At 36.3% G+C, this 17,754-nt stretch overlaps 1 protein-coding gene across 1 annotated transcript in view; it reads left to right on the top strand.

Annotated features, from left to right (window-relative positions):
* Positions 1-17,028, top strand: part of stab2 (stabilin 2) — a 41,168-nt gene extending 24,140 nt beyond the window's left edge. The window contains exons 35-68 of the mRNA XM_060889239.1: positions 176-304; positions 664-732; positions 846-926; positions 1,413-1,608; positions 1,701-1,796; positions 1,897-1,942; positions 2,464-2,543; positions 2,635-2,760; positions 2,886-2,959; positions 3,363-3,434; positions 4,873-4,992; positions 5,367-5,411; positions 5,649-5,729; positions 6,117-6,263; positions 6,331-6,465; positions 7,359-7,418; positions 7,529-7,705; positions 7,863-7,952; positions 9,325-9,471; positions 10,265-10,327; positions 10,830-10,953; positions 11,053-11,202; positions 11,723-11,827; positions 11,932-12,039; positions 12,150-12,343; positions 12,613-12,754; positions 12,917-13,050; positions 13,139-13,304; positions 13,917-14,023; positions 14,222-14,341; positions 14,448-14,597; positions 14,724-14,972; positions 16,475-16,582; positions 16,679-17,028. Of these exons, the coding sequence (XP_060745222.1) occupies positions 176-304; positions 664-732; positions 846-926; positions 1,413-1,608; positions 1,701-1,796; positions 1,897-1,942; positions 2,464-2,543; positions 2,635-2,760; positions 2,886-2,959; positions 3,363-3,434; positions 4,873-4,992; positions 5,367-5,411; positions 5,649-5,729; positions 6,117-6,263; positions 6,331-6,465; positions 7,359-7,418; positions 7,529-7,705; positions 7,863-7,952; positions 9,325-9,471; positions 10,265-10,327; positions 10,830-10,953; positions 11,053-11,202; positions 11,723-11,827; positions 11,932-12,039; positions 12,150-12,343; positions 12,613-12,754; positions 12,917-13,050; positions 13,139-13,304; positions 13,917-14,023; positions 14,222-14,341; positions 14,448-14,597; positions 14,724-14,972; positions 16,475-16,582; positions 16,679-16,738 (3,951 nt within the window). The 3' untranslated portion in view covers positions 16,739-17,028. The remainder of the gene's footprint in view (positions 1-175; positions 305-663; positions 733-845; positions 927-1,412; positions 1,609-1,700; positions 1,797-1,896; positions 1,943-2,463; positions 2,544-2,634; positions 2,761-2,885; positions 2,960-3,362; positions 3,435-4,872; positions 4,993-5,366; positions 5,412-5,648; positions 5,730-6,116; positions 6,264-6,330; positions 6,466-7,358; positions 7,419-7,528; positions 7,706-7,862; positions 7,953-9,324; positions 9,472-10,264; positions 10,328-10,829; positions 10,954-11,052; positions 11,203-11,722; positions 11,828-11,931; positions 12,040-12,149; positions 12,344-12,612; positions 12,755-12,916; positions 13,051-13,138; positions 13,305-13,916; positions 14,024-14,221; positions 14,342-14,447; positions 14,598-14,723; positions 14,973-16,474; positions 16,583-16,678) is intronic.
* Positions 17,029-17,754: the final 726 nt, after the last annotated feature.

Here is a 17,754-nt window from a genome sequence, read left to right as displayed (position 1 = left end):
TATATATTCAATAAAATATACTGCTTATATAATATACTGCGCTCTCTCTCTCTCTCTCTCTCTCTCTCTCTCTCTCTCTCTCTCTCTCTCCCTCCCCCTCTCTGTCTCTCTCTCACACACATGCACACGCATATGCACACACACACACACTCCAATCTTTCTACCTTGTATCCAGTGGTTAGTAAACAAGGCACAGATGAATGCTACAGACATTGAGACTGATAACGGAGTGATCCACGGATTATCTGCTGTACTGAAGATCCCTAAAAATCGTTGTGACACATCTTCCAGCAGAGAATTTTGGGTATGACCTTTTATTTTTTATTTTCATACTTTTCCAAGTTGTCTTTAGTCATGAATGTGGCCCATGAATTGCCCAGATCTTATTCATGTTATAGAGGATAATCACAACTAGATAATGCATTTGTATCCAAGAACTGCTGCTGTGATCATAAAGACTGTCTGTTTCTGTTTGTCCCAGGAATTTTATTTCCTATAGTTAGTCTTCAAAGCTAGATACTTTACTCTTCTGCACCAGTACAGATACACAGTGACCCCTAGAAGAGGATAGGATAAGGATCTCTTCAGACACTGTTGTAAAAAACTCTGTAGAAATAAAATAGAACTGATATCGTATGTCTGTTGATATGTTGCTGTGGGTAGGGAAAGTGTATGGACTGCTTCCGTCCTCCTGAGAGTCGCTGTCCTCCCGGAACAAAGAAACAGAAGACGGTAAATAGAAAACAGTTCTCCACAACCATGAGCATGATGTGTGGCATTGTTGAAATGAAATCATTTGTTTTATTATATACCAACATGCTCTAATTTAGTGTTTTTTTATTCAGTCACCAAAGAGATGTTTGTTCAGCATGAGGAAATTCGGGCGCTTTCTCGGCTGTGCGTCCTCCTGTGAAAAACTCACCATCGTACGTAGGGATTTCTATTGTCCTTCACAAAATGCTTTTAAAACCAACATCAGTGAGACATATTCCTGTATTTCTGCCATCCATCATCACACTTATGAGACCTGGAATATCTGGAGAACTCAACAGAGACAAATAACAAATACATGAACGTGTAGTGAAGCTATTCCTGACAGCAGCTATTCCAGCTACGAGGTTTCCTAATTTTTTCCCCAATATCGTTATCTGGCAAAAAGATATCCCACAAAAGATTCTTTCTAGATACTCCTGACAGGCTAGTGTCACTCTATCCCATATACATCTTACTCTTGAAGCAAATCCGTAGCTCAGATAGATCGCTAAATTTATGTGCACTAGCCTGTCACTCAAATAAGCCACACCCCTTTTTGGCACATGACTTGTTTTTGTTCCTTGTTTTTTAATCATTTCAATGGATTTGTGTTTTAAATGACAGACATATGTGTGACATACATCTTTGTCTCTCTCTAGAAGAGAAAGTGCTGTGATGGATTTTATGGCACTAACTGTGAGGCTTGTCCAGGGCCTGAAGGTCAGGCATGTTTTGGTAATGGTGTGTGTGTGGACGGTATCAATGGCACCGGTGTGTGTCAATGCAACCCTGGCTTTAACGGCACAGCCTGCGAGAATTGCCAAACTGGCAAATATAGCATCCATTGTGATCAAGGTATCATGGATCCTACCTCTGTTACTATGTCTTTATTATTATTAGTTTTTTTCATGATATTTTTTTCCCCTCTGTTTGTTCTTTTCTTGTAGACTGTAAGTGTGTAAATGGTCGCTGTAATGAGGGTCTGGAGGGAGACGGCAACTGTCAGTGTGATGTGGGGTGGAGAGGAATCTACTGCTCTATAGGTAAACCCAGATACACACACACACACACACACACACACACACTATTCATTCATTTCATTTTCTGTGGTAAGTAAATACATGGCTCGTTGTTGTTTTTCAGCGATTGCAACAGACATGTGCGGAGGGAAGTGCCACACGAGTGCAAAGTGAGTGTAGTCACAATATGTGGCCACTTTATTAGGAACACATGTACTCCTTCTATATCTGATCTCTGTACACCGGCCAAAGTCTGAGGGCTTTAAAGCTGGTCAGTGAAATCAAGCTGTGGGAATTTTGAAACATCAGATACTTTGTCATCTCTGGTTGAGTATAATATATATATAATTTGATCATGTTAGAAATAGAACCATTTGTTTTTGGTGACATTACTGGCAATTTAAAGCTAGACTGTGAATAGTGTGGTACTGTTGATGCTGTATGAGGAGGCAGCCAGCAAAAATAGAATTAAAAAGTATAAAGTCAATATATTTGTTATTTTGATAAATCAAGAGGTAATTGATATCAACCAATAACAGAACCTTTCGGTCTTAAACATCGAGGCCATGTCATCACAGGAAACTGATTGATTATTCACAAAAAAAAATCACAAAATGTTGTTTGCTTTATGCTTTTACTACATCTACTACAACAACCTTGTGTGTTTGTGTGTGTTTGTGTCTTTTTCCAGTTGCCTAATTAAAGTACCAGATAATTCATATTACTGTAGCTGTGCAGCTGGTTATGAGGGGAACGGTACACACTGCACAGGTACATGCTGCTGTAAAGTTCTCAAAGCTCTTCATACATTTCCTGAGTCAGAGCACACTTTTAACTTTGAAATATGTTTGTGTGTCCAAAGTGATTGACGCGTGTGCAAAGAATAATGGTGGCTGTTCTCCCAGTGCTGTATGTAAGAAGACAATGCCCGGACGCAGGCAATGTGTGTGTAATACCGGCTATGCAGGGGATGGAAAAGTGTGTGTGTGTAAGTCTTCCATCTTTCTTCTTACACTGTTTATTGTATACTTAATATATCTATATGTACAGTATATATGTATTGTGTTATTTTTGGTATAAATGCTAAGGTTGTGATGTTGTGAATTTCTCCAGCAATCAATCCATGTGTGAGTGGCACTGAAGTCTGTGGTAATAATACGAAATGTGTACACACAGCACCAAACAAGGTAACAAAGGCAAAATGCAATAAGTAAAATAAAATAAAATAAAATAAAAAGTTGAGTGAAAGTTTGTATATACTGGGGTTTCTATACAAATAAGGGGAAAAATGTACTTCAATTTTTAATTTAAATTTTATTTGCAATATACACAACTGTCTGTCGTAAAAAGTAGCTTTTCAGTTGTGGAAGATGCCTTTATCTAGGTTTGTAGAAGATATGCAGATATGCAATGCAGTAGATAACATTAAAGAAATTTCATTATTAACATGCGCTCACATAATAATCACAGTCCCCAATCACAGCCCTTGTTGATTTAGAAAAGTTCATTATTAAGTATCAGAAGATTTTGCAAAGATAACGAAGAAAGCAGTGAAGTGTTAAATAAACCGCGGTGTTTTTGTGCTTTCAGTCAGCATGCGTGTGCCTGCCTGGTTATTCTGGAAATGGAAAAATATGCACTCCTATCAATTTGTGTAAAAAGGTAAAGACCTCACTGCTGTGGTACAGTTGTCACATTATCTATTGTGGAAACTGCATCTTAACATATCGTCGCTGTTGGGTGGAAACCTCGTATGTCCAAATTTGATCAATTTCATATTTTTTCCCACGTGGGTCTGTTATTTTTACAAGTTATTAACCAATCTAAAGTCTTGAAAATAGCTTGACCGCAAATCTCATAACTCCATTGGACACTTCAACTGTCCACCTCTTCCTCACTCCGTGGGAGAGCTTCGCGGAATATTTCTCCTTAATAAGAGTCGCAACGAATCAACACGTCTTCTGATCTAAATATCTTCAAAACACTGGGCTCAAAGAAAAAAAAATCTTGACCCCCGCTAGTTCTGGTGCTCGTCTGAGGACAGAAATTTAGCGCAAGACAATCCACTGCAACGCGGACTAAACCCTGTGCACTGCAGATAAGGTACGGCGTTTTTTTAATTTCCTGAAAAATAACAGTTTTGGAGATACGAGGATTCCGCCCGACAGCGACGATTTGTTTAAATGCTTCATATGAATTCTGTACTCTGTACTGTATTAATATATTCATATGTACCCAATATTCTTAATACACCTACAGTATGTGTCACATGACAAGCTTTATCTTCAAGATTGAGTAACTCTTAATATGTACTCTAATGCATTATTCTTTCTATGATGTAGGGTGTATCTTTAAACTATAGACAGCATAGGCTTCATAGTGCTCTTTGATGCAATGCATGAAGTATCACAACTGAGTCTGAGATACTTTCATTACACCGCCATAAAGTTCTCCTACATCATCATCGCTTAGTGTGCATTATGAGTGATCAGTCTCTTAAATGCGACAGTGCACAATAATGTGATGCTGGTAAATACATAGTTATGGCCGTTACACACTGAGAGTTAGCTCTTCAGTGGCTGGATTAGCTCCCTGCCTCGGGAATCGAACCCGGGCTGCGACAATGAGTCCAGGAAACCACCAGGAGTCTAAAATTCAGCTTTCATAATCCATTCTGAATGCATATAAAGTATAATCTATATTAGTCATATATTTGTCTTCTGTGACTGTGAATTATATACTATGCATAATACTTTAACAGGAACATACCTGTTATAACGCACTATAATGTTTTTATAAAGAGTTAGCGGACTTATATATAGTGGCTGCAGTGTTTATTTGTGCATTATTCCTTTGTGAGTTCACAACATGTGACATGCATAGATGTGGTATCTCAGTGGTTGAGGTGTTGGACTACTGATCTAAGGGTTGTGAGTTCAAATCCTGGGCACACCAAGCAGCCACTCTTGGGCCCCTGAGCAAGGCCCTTAACCCTCAAATGCTCAGATGTATAATAAGATGAATGTAGCCGCTCTGGATAAGGGGCGTCTGCCAAAATGCCGTAAATGTAAATGTGATCTGAGTGGGTTTGATGTTCCAGAGAAACGGAGGATGCCACCTATTTGCCAAGTGTACAATGACAGGCCCAGGAGAGAGGAACTGCACATGTGCCATAGATCAGATTGGAGATGGGATAAAGTGCAAAAGCAAACTCCTGCAGGTTAGCACAATAGAGCTTTCAAAATTCTCTCATACACTCCAGTGCATGTATAGACTACTTTATTGTCCACATACAAATTTTACATACAGTTAATGCCCATGAATCATTACTAGTATACACCTAACACATTTAATATCTCTTACAGTACACTGAATGAAAGGGAAGAAAAGGTTGACCAAAAATAACAACAGATATCCAACAACATACCAATATTATTATAGAATTATTAGATATAAATATTAGATATCTATACTGGTCATGTATACTGTATTGTGTATATTGTAGCGGATGTATAAACTAGCTCTCCCTGAGAAAGTTCTCATGTTGTGTTTTATATATTTTGTTGAATGAAATCTGTCACATTCTGACTTCAGGAGATTCGAAAGAAAGGTCTGACTGACTTTTCCCACAGTTTGCAAGTAAGTCTGTGTATATTTACAATACTGTCCAGAACCTTTTAATGATACCTTCATAAATAATGAACTAATGGGTTTATACGGATATCAGCTAATAAGGTTTATTGAGTATTATGTAATATGTTGCTTTCTTTGCTTTTATTAAAACTGTGACGTTAGATCTGTAACAATTGATCTTTTTTGTTATAATATAAAATATAAGTTAGAATAAGTTATAATAATATGTTTTGTTATTTCCAGAGATCTGATATCTATTATCTTCAAAGTCGAGGTCCATTTACTGTGTTTGCTCCAAATAATAATGCATTTCACAAACTGGGGGTAAGTGTTTGATTAAACTCTCACATACTGATGAACTAAATGCAAAATCAAAATGATGAGAAACAAATAATTATTTCATTTTATTTTAAGTCATAAGTTATTAAGTCATACTATAATTTAAAGGGGAAAAGTCAGAATTATCAGATAAACTCATCCGTTTGAGCTATTTCAGTTCCAACATGCTATTTCTGATTGGTTGGATTGATTGATTAAGTATTAATCAGCAGCTCTGACACAAATCCTAAGTCTTTATTCTTCTATATATAATAACTCTATTATAATATTCTCTAAGTAGGAAACCCAGTGCTGATGGAACCCCATTTACACTTTACTTGATGCTTTTCATTAGTTTTCTCTGATATGTTTTCTCCTTCTGTCCTTTTCTAGGATCAGCAGATGGTAAATAAAGAGAAAAATATTGCGATCCTGCTGTACCACATAGTGCCATGTCGAAGCCTGCTTCCTGAAGAACTGCAACAGCCTCGTAACCTCACCACACTCACTGGTGAAATCCTCACCATTTCATATTCAGAGGTAAGCAGTGTGTCCACAGCATAAAGGCTGAATTTAGATCAATACCTGAGCTCTAATCTGTCTTCAGGGTACAATACAAATCAATAACAACGCCAAAGTGGTGTACAGCGATCAAGAAAGTAGCAACGGGATTTTCTATGAAATCGACACCGTTTTGTTTCCGCCAAGTTATCAGCAGATGGAAGAGACGGGCACAAAAGATGTAAGTGTTTATATTTTACATCGAGTGATATGTATATCATACTGCATATATTTCCTATCAAGGAGTTTTTCCTTGCCACTGTTGGCGGCTTGCTCATTAGGGATATGCGTTTATATGCGTATATATATATATATATATATATATATATATATATATATATATATATATATATATATATACCTTATATCTTTTACTTTAAATGTATGTATTCATTTATTTATTTTTATTCTTATTTTTTTTTCTTCTTATTATTATTATATATATATTTTTCTCTTCTGTTTCTATACTGAAAAGGCTGCTTTGAGACAATGTGAAATGTTAAAAAAAATTGTTTTAAATTGAATTGAATTGAAATTGAATATCGTTAATTCCACTAACAAGAATTCATTTTAAAAAAAACAAAGGAATTGCAAAAGACAATTTATTGAGCCATCCTTTAATCCGGTCATTTCGTTTTGAAAGTGGATTTGAATTTATTTCATGTTTTAAGGCTTTCAAATAAATACTTTTATTCATATAAATGAATTTATTATGTTCGATTTACTTGGTTACTTGCATCTTGCTAAAGATTTGCTTTTTTCCGTCGTATATATTATATATATGATGTACATAAAGGACTAGTGGTGGTTTTTTGTTTGTTTGTTTGTTTTTTTTTGTTTTTTTACATCTACAAAGTTGAAGCTGATTCATAAGTTATGCGGTGTTTTAGAAATTTGCTGTTATAAATTCATTCCTAAATATGTTCAAATCTGTGCCAAAGGATGCTTTCATACAAAGCCCAAAAATTAGTGTTGTTTTGTAATACTTTATAGATTAAATCACCTAAAAGCACTAAAATGTTTAAATACTCATAACCTTTCATAAGGTTCATGTCATCTTCCTTTTCCCGACAGATAGCCCTCAAAGACATAGCTGATAAACACGGGTTCAAGACTTTCTACAAGCTGCTAGAAGTGTGTACAAAACTTTTATCCCGTTACAGTCACATATCATTTCTGACAAATAAAAACGATTTAAATAAAAGTGTTTCAGAAAAATATCTTTGTGCCTCGACTTGTTGTAGGATACAGACGTGCTAAAACAAATCCAGGATCCTCTTCACCAGCCGGTCACTCTGTTCCTGCCCACAGACTCCACCATGACAGCTTTACCTCAAGCGCAAAAGGACTTCCTGTATGGCCTGCATAATCGACCACAACTGCTGGAGTATATTCGGTACCACATCATCCGAGACAACAAGGTGAGACAGTATGTTCTCAAATCTCAGATAATTCACTCATTAGATTTGAACTTCACAACATATCTAAAGAGCAGTCATTTCCAGCTGTGGTATAGAAAAGGAAACATAAAGTGTGTTTGGTAGAAAGAAAGTTATTTTATATGTGTGTGTGGTTTAGGTGCACTCTGCAGAGGCGATGCATTTTGATTCCATCAGGACTCTTCAAGGCTCTGATATTTCTGTTAGCTGCGTTGGAGAAGACGAAATAGTAAGTGACCAAGAAAGCAAAACTTATTTATAACACAACATTCACATAACAGAACAAATTACATAGGGTCAAAGAGTCATAGTCTAGTATGGCTAGAAGCAGTGTGTAATTTTTAATATGATGAAGTTTTCTGTGAGGAGACGTTCAATTAACATACTTGGAAGGCGTCTCCAGTGTCAGTGGTTTGTAACAACCAGATCTAAAGCTGTAACTTTAAGTTTTCCAAGTGTTTAGTGCAGAACTTTATTTTTCTAATGATTTTGCTTTGTATTGTTTTTATGATGTTTAAGAGGTGGTGAGGAATATTAAAGGTAGGGTCTCCGATGTTTGAGAAATGCTTCAGAAAACTGCTTCAGAGTCGGGACGACAAACAAAACAAAAATCAAAACAAATGTGTAGCCAATAAGCAGAAAGGGGCGTGTCTTGTCAATATGGGCGGAGAGAGTGTTCAGTGCGCAAGAAGTAGGACCCGTGTTATATATAGGATCAGCTTTCCAGAGAACTTTGGAGAGAACTGAAGGAGCAGGAAGTTGGCCGCATATTCACAGATTGGAGTTTCCCGAGTCAATAACTCCTGAGCTAAACACTGTTACTACACAAATAACACCTCTTTTCTATCGTAGTAATGTAAGTAAGTCGCTGAGGTTGCTTTTTTCCTTCTCGATAGGTGAGTAACGTTGGTTTTGCTTTGTTACACAGAACTATTATATACCGTCCTTTGCATGATTAAGTTTGTGTGTCATTTTTGCTTGTTTGTTTATCTGCAATCGTATTGTTCTTCCCTTCAGCTATGATAAAGACACGTTTCTTTCCATTATTTGCCTGGGTTGCATATATATGTGTGGGCGGAGCTATCAATACAGGGGTGGGACTCATTTGGGTTAGGGGCGTGTTTGTTTGGGTGATTTCAAATGTCAACATTGGCTTTCAAACACCGGAGACCCTACCTTTAAGAGCTGCAATGATAGAAGTGATAAACAGAACTTCCTTGTTTCATGAGCACACAATAAAATGGAATTATATCCATATAAAAAGCACAACATGTCATTTTAAGTGAATAAAGAATTGTTAGTATTGGGAACTTGCTGTAGTAGAAGAGGAATAAAACACACCAGGACATGCGGTCAGTGGAAAAGGAATCAGAAACTGTCAGGATCCACTGTTGATTATTTTTCAGTAACAACATATCCTGATGTGTTTTGATTATTTAATTGATATTTGAACTGAATGATCTGGGGGTGTGTTTCTATTTAACAGATATTTAGCATTAATAATTTATTACTATGTAGTATTTTTTGCCATAAATGCCTTGTTAGATTTGAGTTATTGGTGTTTGCTCTGGATAATGTTGTTATTTCTCCCATTCCTCTAGGGAGCACTGTATGTCAACGATAAGAATTGTCGAATTGTGAAGAGGATTGTGAATTTTAAGGAGGGTCTTCTTTATGGTATCGATTGTTTGCTAACACCACCCAGCCTGGGAGGACGCTGTGATAAGCAGGACATTGTAGACATTACTGTAAGTGAATCATGGTACTGAACTATGACACGGTGTTGAGTTCAGCATTGCTGAATGGGCAAAATGTAAATAAATAAATAAATAAATAAGCAATACAGGAGATGTATTCAAACTGTAGGGAATTGCAGGGGTGAGTAGAAGGGCTGAGCTTCTACACATTACAATATCGAGATTAGTCTGGAACGGAAATATTTGCCAAAGGAGCAAAGCTTCATTTCAATAAAGTTTAATAATGTGTTCAATTTTGCTAACTATATACTCATAAGTTACTCCAAAGGTCCTGGTTGAGGAGTGTTTCCCTTCTGAGTCTGATTCCTCTCCCGTATTTTTCCTCATATCATCTCAGGCAGTTTTTCCTCATCGCCATTGATTTGGCGTGGTCGTTATATAAATATAAATGTAAGATTAATAGGAATGTAAACTTTAGTTTTTTTCTGAATTTTTTAATTCCCAGGAAAGCTGCTTTGCGCCAGTGTCTGTTGTTAAAAGTGCTTTACTGATAATATTGGACATATTGGATATATCTACACGTATACAGTTAACTTCACCTAGCTACTTTTGTTAGGGAGACTACTGAACATTTTCAAAGAAGAGAGAAGATTGTTGACGTAAAATATACTGAAACAGACATGATACTTTGTTGTAGGCCAAACAGATGTTTACACACACACACACACACATCTGCGTAACAGCGTACAATTACTATTCATCACTTGAATGAATAGTATGAATAACATTTGTGTTTAGTTGTTTATTACATTTTTTTGATTACATTTTTTTTTTCAATTGCCAGATGCCCTGCAGATATTGTAGTTCTCTAAGATCATCTGATTGCCCTGCAGTAACCAAACCAAAGGTACATTTCCCTTCTGTTGGTCTACTTAACTTGTGTACTCACCATAATTCCATTACACTTACACTGTCTTAAATGTGCACAAATGTTTATTCTGCATTTTACAAATTACAATAATCAAATTAGGCTGAAATTTGGAAGGAAAAAAAAAGAATTGCTAAAGGAGCAAAGCTTCTTTTCAATATATTTTAATAATGTGTTCAACTTTATACTTCTAATGTACTCCAAAGCTCTGGTTTGAGGATGAGGTTCCCTTTTAAGTCTGGTTCCTCTCAAGGTTTTTTTCCTCATATCATCTCAGGGAGTTTTTCCCTTGTTATTGTTGCCATTGGCTTCTTCATTAGATGATGAATATAAATGTACTGTATATATAAAGAATTTGTTATGTATTTTTTGCTAGTATTTGCTAATTTCTAGTAAGAATCTGCTAGTACTAATATGCTAATGGCTTGTGTTAGCAGCTGTTCATTTGTAAATTCTAAAAAAAAATCTGATTTCAATACAGGCTACACAGGTTTGTGACCTACCAAAACATTTTCTGTCTGTGAATTCTGGATGCCAGTCTGTGTGCTCTACGATCATATGGAAACCCAAGTGCTGCCCAGGTTACTATGGCAGGGACTGTCTGGGTAAGCGGAACATCAAGCAAAAATAAAGCAGACTATTATAAGCCATTTCACATTAGAACATTTGCAATAGTAATAAGTGATATTTAACCCTTTTTAAAGCATGTCCCGGAGGGCCTGGATCTCCATGCAGTAACCGTGGGCGTTGTGATGAGGAGCTTCTAGGAAATGGTACTTGCACATGTGATGAAGGGTTTCAGGGCGTGGCCTGTGAACTGTGCATTGACGGACACTTCGGACCTGACTGCAAAGGTGTGTATGTGTGTGTGTGTTTTTTTTTTGTTTGTTTTTTGTTTTTTTTAAATCATATATAAGCATTCAGCATTTCTAAATTATAAAGTTGACTACTAATGACAGAGTGGAGGGAAGTTTTGTATATTCTCCACATATCTGTGTCTTTTCTATTTTTCACTTTCCATCTAACTTTCCAAAAACATGCCATATAAATTATCCCTAGGTGTGAATGCTTGTGCACATGTTGGTGCTTGTTATCTTCTTATTCTTAGTGTATTCCTGCCTTGTGTCCAGTTTTCCCTTAACAGACTAAAGATCCACATGTATACAACAGATCTATCTTCATTTTCATAATTAAAAATGAATTTGTAGATCTATATTGTGCATTATTCCTTCTGAAAGCATGAGGGTGAAAACATTTGCACTTCACATGTTTAGGAGGATTCATTCGAAGTATAAAAGAATAATTCTGATAGGGAAGGAAAGTATTCTATCTATGTATTCTATTTATTTTTACATTTTCTTTCTCTTCTAATAGCCTGCACCTGCACAGAGCATGGAACATGTAACGAGGGTCGAGAAGGAACAGGCTCTTGTTTCTGTGACGAGGGCTGGGCTGGTTTACGATGTGAACATAAATTAGGCATGTAACTACTGTTTATCTTTGGCAGCTTGAAAAATAAATAAATAAATATAAGCATTTCCATATTGTTACTCAAATATCTTGCTTTATTTCTAATGCTGTAGCTGATGGTCCTATATGTTTGCCTGCATGCCACGAGAAGGCAGTGTGTAACGAGAACAACACCTGTGTGTGTAAACCGTTCTATGAGGGAGATGGAATCACCTGTAAAGGTAAAAAAAAAGAGCTTTGATCTGCTTCTACACCTACTAAAGTGTCAACATTAATTAAATTATTAATCCAAACATTAATAAATGTTTCACGTTTTTCCCTTCATTTCCAGTAACGGATATGTGCAAGTTTTGGAATGGTGGCTGCTCAAAAAATGCCGTATGTTCCCAGAATGGAGAGAAAGTGAACTGCACATGTTTGAAAGGCTTTTCAGGAGACGGATATGTCTGTTCCCCAGCAGACCTGTGTGTCGAACAAGTGAACGGAGGCTGTGATGAGCATGCCATCTGCACAATGACTGGACCTGTGAGCAGACGTTTCATTCAGTTTTCCCTATGAAATAGTTTACATGTTATTAGAGCCGAATGATTTATCTAATAGACGCTAGAAATCATCAATCAGGGTTAAGACAGGCTTGCTATTGGTTTACACAATATAATAGCCTAAAGTTCGGTAGTTTGCTAAACCTTGCCAGTGCAACTAGTTTCCTAGATTACATGCTTTATATAATGCCTTCTAGCAAATGCAATCCAATGTGTAAGACATTCTCATTTAACTATTTTTTTCAACTCCAGGCGAAAAGAACGTGTGAATGTAAAACTAACTATGTTGGAGATGGGCTGACATGTGAACTGAAGGTGCTTCCAGTGAACCGTTGTATGATTGATAATGGCCAGTGCCATTTAGACGCACAGTGCACTGACCTGCACTACGAAGGTGGGTGTTTTTTCCATGTATTTATAATACAATCTATCAGCATAATGACTATATTTGGCAATGTGCCTAAAAAAATCCACATAAACAGTTAAATAATAAAGAAATGAGATGTTTTTAAACTCGAATATTTCTAAAGGTTAGTCTTGGGCTGGATTATTTCAGATAAAACTGTCGGTGTCTTCCACTACCGTTCTCCACTGGGGACATACAAACTGAACTACACAGAGGCTCAAGAGGCGTGTAAGCAGGCAGGAGGCACAATTGCTACCTATACACAGCTTGCATATGCACAGCAGGTATGCATCCGTGCAGCAAACTCATTTATGTTATAGCATAAAGTTTACTTTGCATTGAGGTGTGTGATTCTGTGTGTATATTCTGCAGGCTGGATATTCCATGTGTTCAGCCGGGTGGCTTGCACAGAACCGGGTAGCTTATCCCATGTCCTACTCCAACCCTAACTGTGGGTCTGGTCATGTGGGCATAGTAGACTATGGCACTCAGACATACCTAAGTAGGACCTGGGACACATTCTGTTACCGGATAAAAGGTATGTTTATGTAGCTTTAACAGACATCAAATAAATGTCTCATTATGCCTTAGCATCAATATATATTTTTTATATATTCTACATCTTTAATACCGTGTGTACTATGCATTTGAATTGCATTAATTTTATGTTCATACCAGAGACGGGGCCTCGTCTCAGACCTACACTTTCTACATGACTCATTGGGTTTATAGAGTTAGGTCTTGTTATAGGTTTCCAGGAATTTGCCTTAGGAACAGGGGTTTCAGGATTATCCTGCAGGGATGAGTTTTGGGATTAGGCCATGTGTAATCCCAGAAATCCCATGCCAAAAACCTAATACCAGATATCCCCAGTATTAAGTTTTGGGCATGGGATTTCTGGGATTAGTTCTTGAGATCTCTGATCTAAAGCCATAGGACATTAGACTTAAAGGTTTAGACTTTGAGCTTTGTGTATCCAGGATTAGCTCATAATCATTGTGATTTGAGGATGAGGCTTTTGTGTTTAGGCTTTGGTCATCTGGTTTTCTGAGATTAGATTCCTTGGTCTTAAGGTTTTTAAGTTAGATCTTGAGTATGATACAAATATATGCCCACTTTATGCCTCACTGCATATCTATTTGTGTTTAAGATGTAAAGTGTGAGTGTAAGATCGGCTACATCGGTGATGGTTACTCTTGCACTGGTAACATCCTGCAGGTTCTCTCCACCAAGCCCAACTTTTCCAACTTTCTTTCAGTAAGTATGATAGAAATCCTGAAATATGCTCCCAGTAAAGACTTCTGGGTCTTCACAAATTTAGCATTATTTCATGCACCAGATTATACAAAAACATGCAGTTTCTGATTTAGATTCATGGAATTTAGACACCAAAAAGAGTAGACAAACATGAATGAAATCTGAGGTGTGCATTTCACAAATTTCTTTCCTCTCCAGCAAATCATGAATTATTCTAGAGCTTCAGCGAAAGGGCAAGAGTTTATGAATCGCCTCAGCAATATAAACACAAAGTCTACTCTATTTGTGCCTGATAACAACGGTCTCTATGAGAACCAGGTAATTAATCTGTCTTGGTACCACACAGATTTATCCTGTCTGTATTCTTCACAAATAACATTCTCTCTCTCTCTCTCTCTCTCTCTCTCTCTCTCATATGAATAAGACTTTATCCTACAGAGATTTGGAGCACCACCTGCTGGATGGGAGAGCTCTAGTGCTGCAGGATCTCCTCAACGTCAGTCATGTTAAATCACATTTGGGACACACCCTGAATGTGAAACGGGTTCCAAGTCTCCAAAACCCACAAATTGAGGTAAAAGTGGACCTAACCTAAAGTGTATTAAGCTGACTAAATAATACTAATAATAATAACTTCAAGCTAACATATGCTCAGTGGGAATTAATTGATAATTATTAATAAAAGCCTTCCTCTCTTTAGGCTTCTTCTGGATATGTCAACGACCGTTACATCATTGAATCTGACATTCTTGCATCCAATGGGATCATCCATGTGCTGCAGGGGCCACTGAAAGCCCCACCACCTCCACCCTCATCCCTTCCACCAGCACATACAGCAGGAATGGGGATCGGTGTCATGCTGCTAGTTATTCTTATTGTCGCTGCAGGATTCGTGGCTTATCACTTCTACAACCGCCAAACCAAACCATTCCAGTTCCACTATTTTAGGGTGTGTGTGTTTTTATTATATCTATACCAGTATTTATTATTTTCATCATTATTGTTATTATTATTATTATTATTGTTATTATTTATTATTATTTATTATTAGTAGTAGTAGTAGTAGTAGTAGTAGTAGTAGTATTATTACTTATTGTAGTACTATAAGTAACCACTAAACAATAACCAGAATGAAGTAAAGAAACTCAATCAGACTTGCATAATGTATGTAAATACAGTCAAAAGCAAAAGACTGTATCTGCAAAAGTTTTGGGACAAAATGAAGAAGACAAATAAACATAACGGTGATGTTCAGATATCGAGTCTAACGAACACCTTCCACTGTAGCAGGACAGACATTATAAATCCTTTCTTAAACATACAAAGCCTAAATGTATCTACACATGCAGAATAAGGAAGTACAGGAAGAAGCTCAGCTATAAGATTACAAAGACCATTTCCACCTAAACAAAACATAATTCTAACACCAAACTCTGTAAGCAACAAGGAAACTTTTTTTTATTAACCATATTGTGTGCTGTGTTCCATCTTCTCTTACTCTGACCTGGACATATATATACTCTAATATATATTCTAAGTACCAGAATTATTCAAATGCACCTTGTGGTTTTTGTGACGTACTCATTTTACACGTCGATTTCAAGCAAAAATAGGCCTCGTGTTAAACAAGTTAAGGTACTGATTAATTTCCTGTACCACTATAGATAAGATAGCAGTTCTGATTGTTAAAAGTTAATATTAAAATGATCTTTCTAATATAAAACAATAAGGATTTGTATGCATTGCATAATCTGAAATTTATAATCAATCAATAAAAAAGTGTCTTTATCTAACGAAGAAAAACGTTGGTAATTGATATGGTAAAGACGTCTGTAACGAGTATTAACATTTACGGGAGGAGGTTAAAGTATCAGCTCTTTACATCAGGAACGTCTTAGACTACGTTGTGGTTTCTCAACGATATGACGAGCTACATGTTTGCCTTATTAACTTAGAGGCTTGTGATAGGCTGTTTATAAGTGCTATAATATGAGTGACGTCAGGGAACTGAATTGTTTCACGGACATGTATAGGTGTCCTTAACTTAATAACAAATGTAAGCGTTGGAATAATGAGGTTTGTTGAAGGGGAATAATACACTTCAGGGTGTTAACAGTAACTCTTCTATAACAGCATACCCTGGTGTGTTTTATTGTTTATTAACTTATGCAAACAAGCGAATTTTTAGTATGTTTGGTTACATAAATATTCTCTATGTAATGTTCTCTATGTATGTTCTGTTCTGATGTTCTGTAAAATCCGGTATTCTAAATATTCTTTTCTTGCTTTTATACCCTTTTGCTTTTTTTGGTTCATGGATAATTATTTTCCTCTTGCTTTATTTCTCTTCCTATATTTTGTCTGGTGAAAAAAATTTTTGTTAGAAATCAATTCACTGGTAATTTCCTGTTCTTGGCCTCTACGTTAACTTCCATATGTACTTCTTTTCAGGAGGATGAGAAGGATGAACACAGCTCACCTGAACTGACACCGTATATCAGTAATCCTATGTATGAGTCTACAACTGCCCCTAGTGCCCCAGACCTCCCTGAAGAAAACGTAAGTATGGCTCTGATACTATAGTTAAATATTACTGCAGATTACTGTGTTAACATCTTATGGGCAGTACTAATACGTGACTGTGTTAACTTGTAGAAAGATGACAAGCACCAGGTTGTTGATGGAGGTTCATATGACCTGCTCCAGAATAGCTGAAAAGATCACAGATGCTCTTTAAGCTCAGGTCATGTTCTGTCAATGATTTACTGGATAAATCAGACAGAATCTGCAGTACATTTGGAAACTGTGGAAAGCAGCATTATGGTGGATAATAGTGATGTCATCAACTGAAATGATTGATTGATGATTGTGTGTGTGTGTGTGCATGTGTATGCATGTGTATGCGTGTGTGTATGCGTGTGTTTGTGTGCAGTTCAGATTTGTGCAGTCTTTTAGACTTGTTTTTTTCTGTTACTACACGAGGAACAAATAAACGAATAAAATCATGTGTCGGTCATGATTCACAAACAATGACCATTTTTACACAAAAAAATCACCTCAAAATATCAAATATCACCTCAAAATTACTAGGTTTTAAAAAAAAGCAGAACACATTTTGCAGCACTTTGCATATTGTCAATAGAAAAGTGTCTCGTGCATAATAATTGATAATTACAATATTAATATATTTAATTTGAGTTTTCTGGGAAAATGAAGTCAAATAGATTGGTGCAGTTTAGTATTATATTATATTATATTATATTATATTATATTATATTATATTATATTATATTATATTATATTATATTATATTATATTATAATTACAAGGAAATGACAAAATATTTTTTCTTGAAAAATAAAAATTTAAATTCTTACAAAACTGAGTTGGATATTACCCAGACTCCAGACTTCTAGTGAATGATGAAAATGAAAAAAATATATATAGTTATTAAAATAATTGACTTGTACCAACCATACTACTATTAAATGATAAGATTGGGTTCTTAACATAATCCTCCCTTCACTAACCCTCTTCTTCATGCCTTCATGCTGTACCATGCTAACTACAGCTTCTCCTTCCTTTGAAAGTGTAGGAAAAAATGGTCCTTGCTCCATAAAAAAACCTTTCTCAGGTTTGTCTCCATCTCCATCTCTGTATTTCAACTCTGTATCTCTTTTCTCTCAAACTCTGTTCCCTTCCTGTCTTTACTACAGATCTGTACTTTAGGT

The sequence above is a fragment of the Tachysurus vachellii genome, chromosome 16 (genome assembly GCF_030014155.1).
Source record: "Tachysurus vachellii isolate PV-2020 chromosome 16, HZAU_Pvac_v1, whole genome shotgun sequence".
Lineage (NCBI taxonomy): Eukaryota > Metazoa > Chordata > Actinopteri > Siluriformes > Bagridae > Tachysurus > Tachysurus vachellii.
Note: the sequence above shows the minus strand (reverse complement) of the source record. Positions and strands in the feature narration are given on the sequence as shown.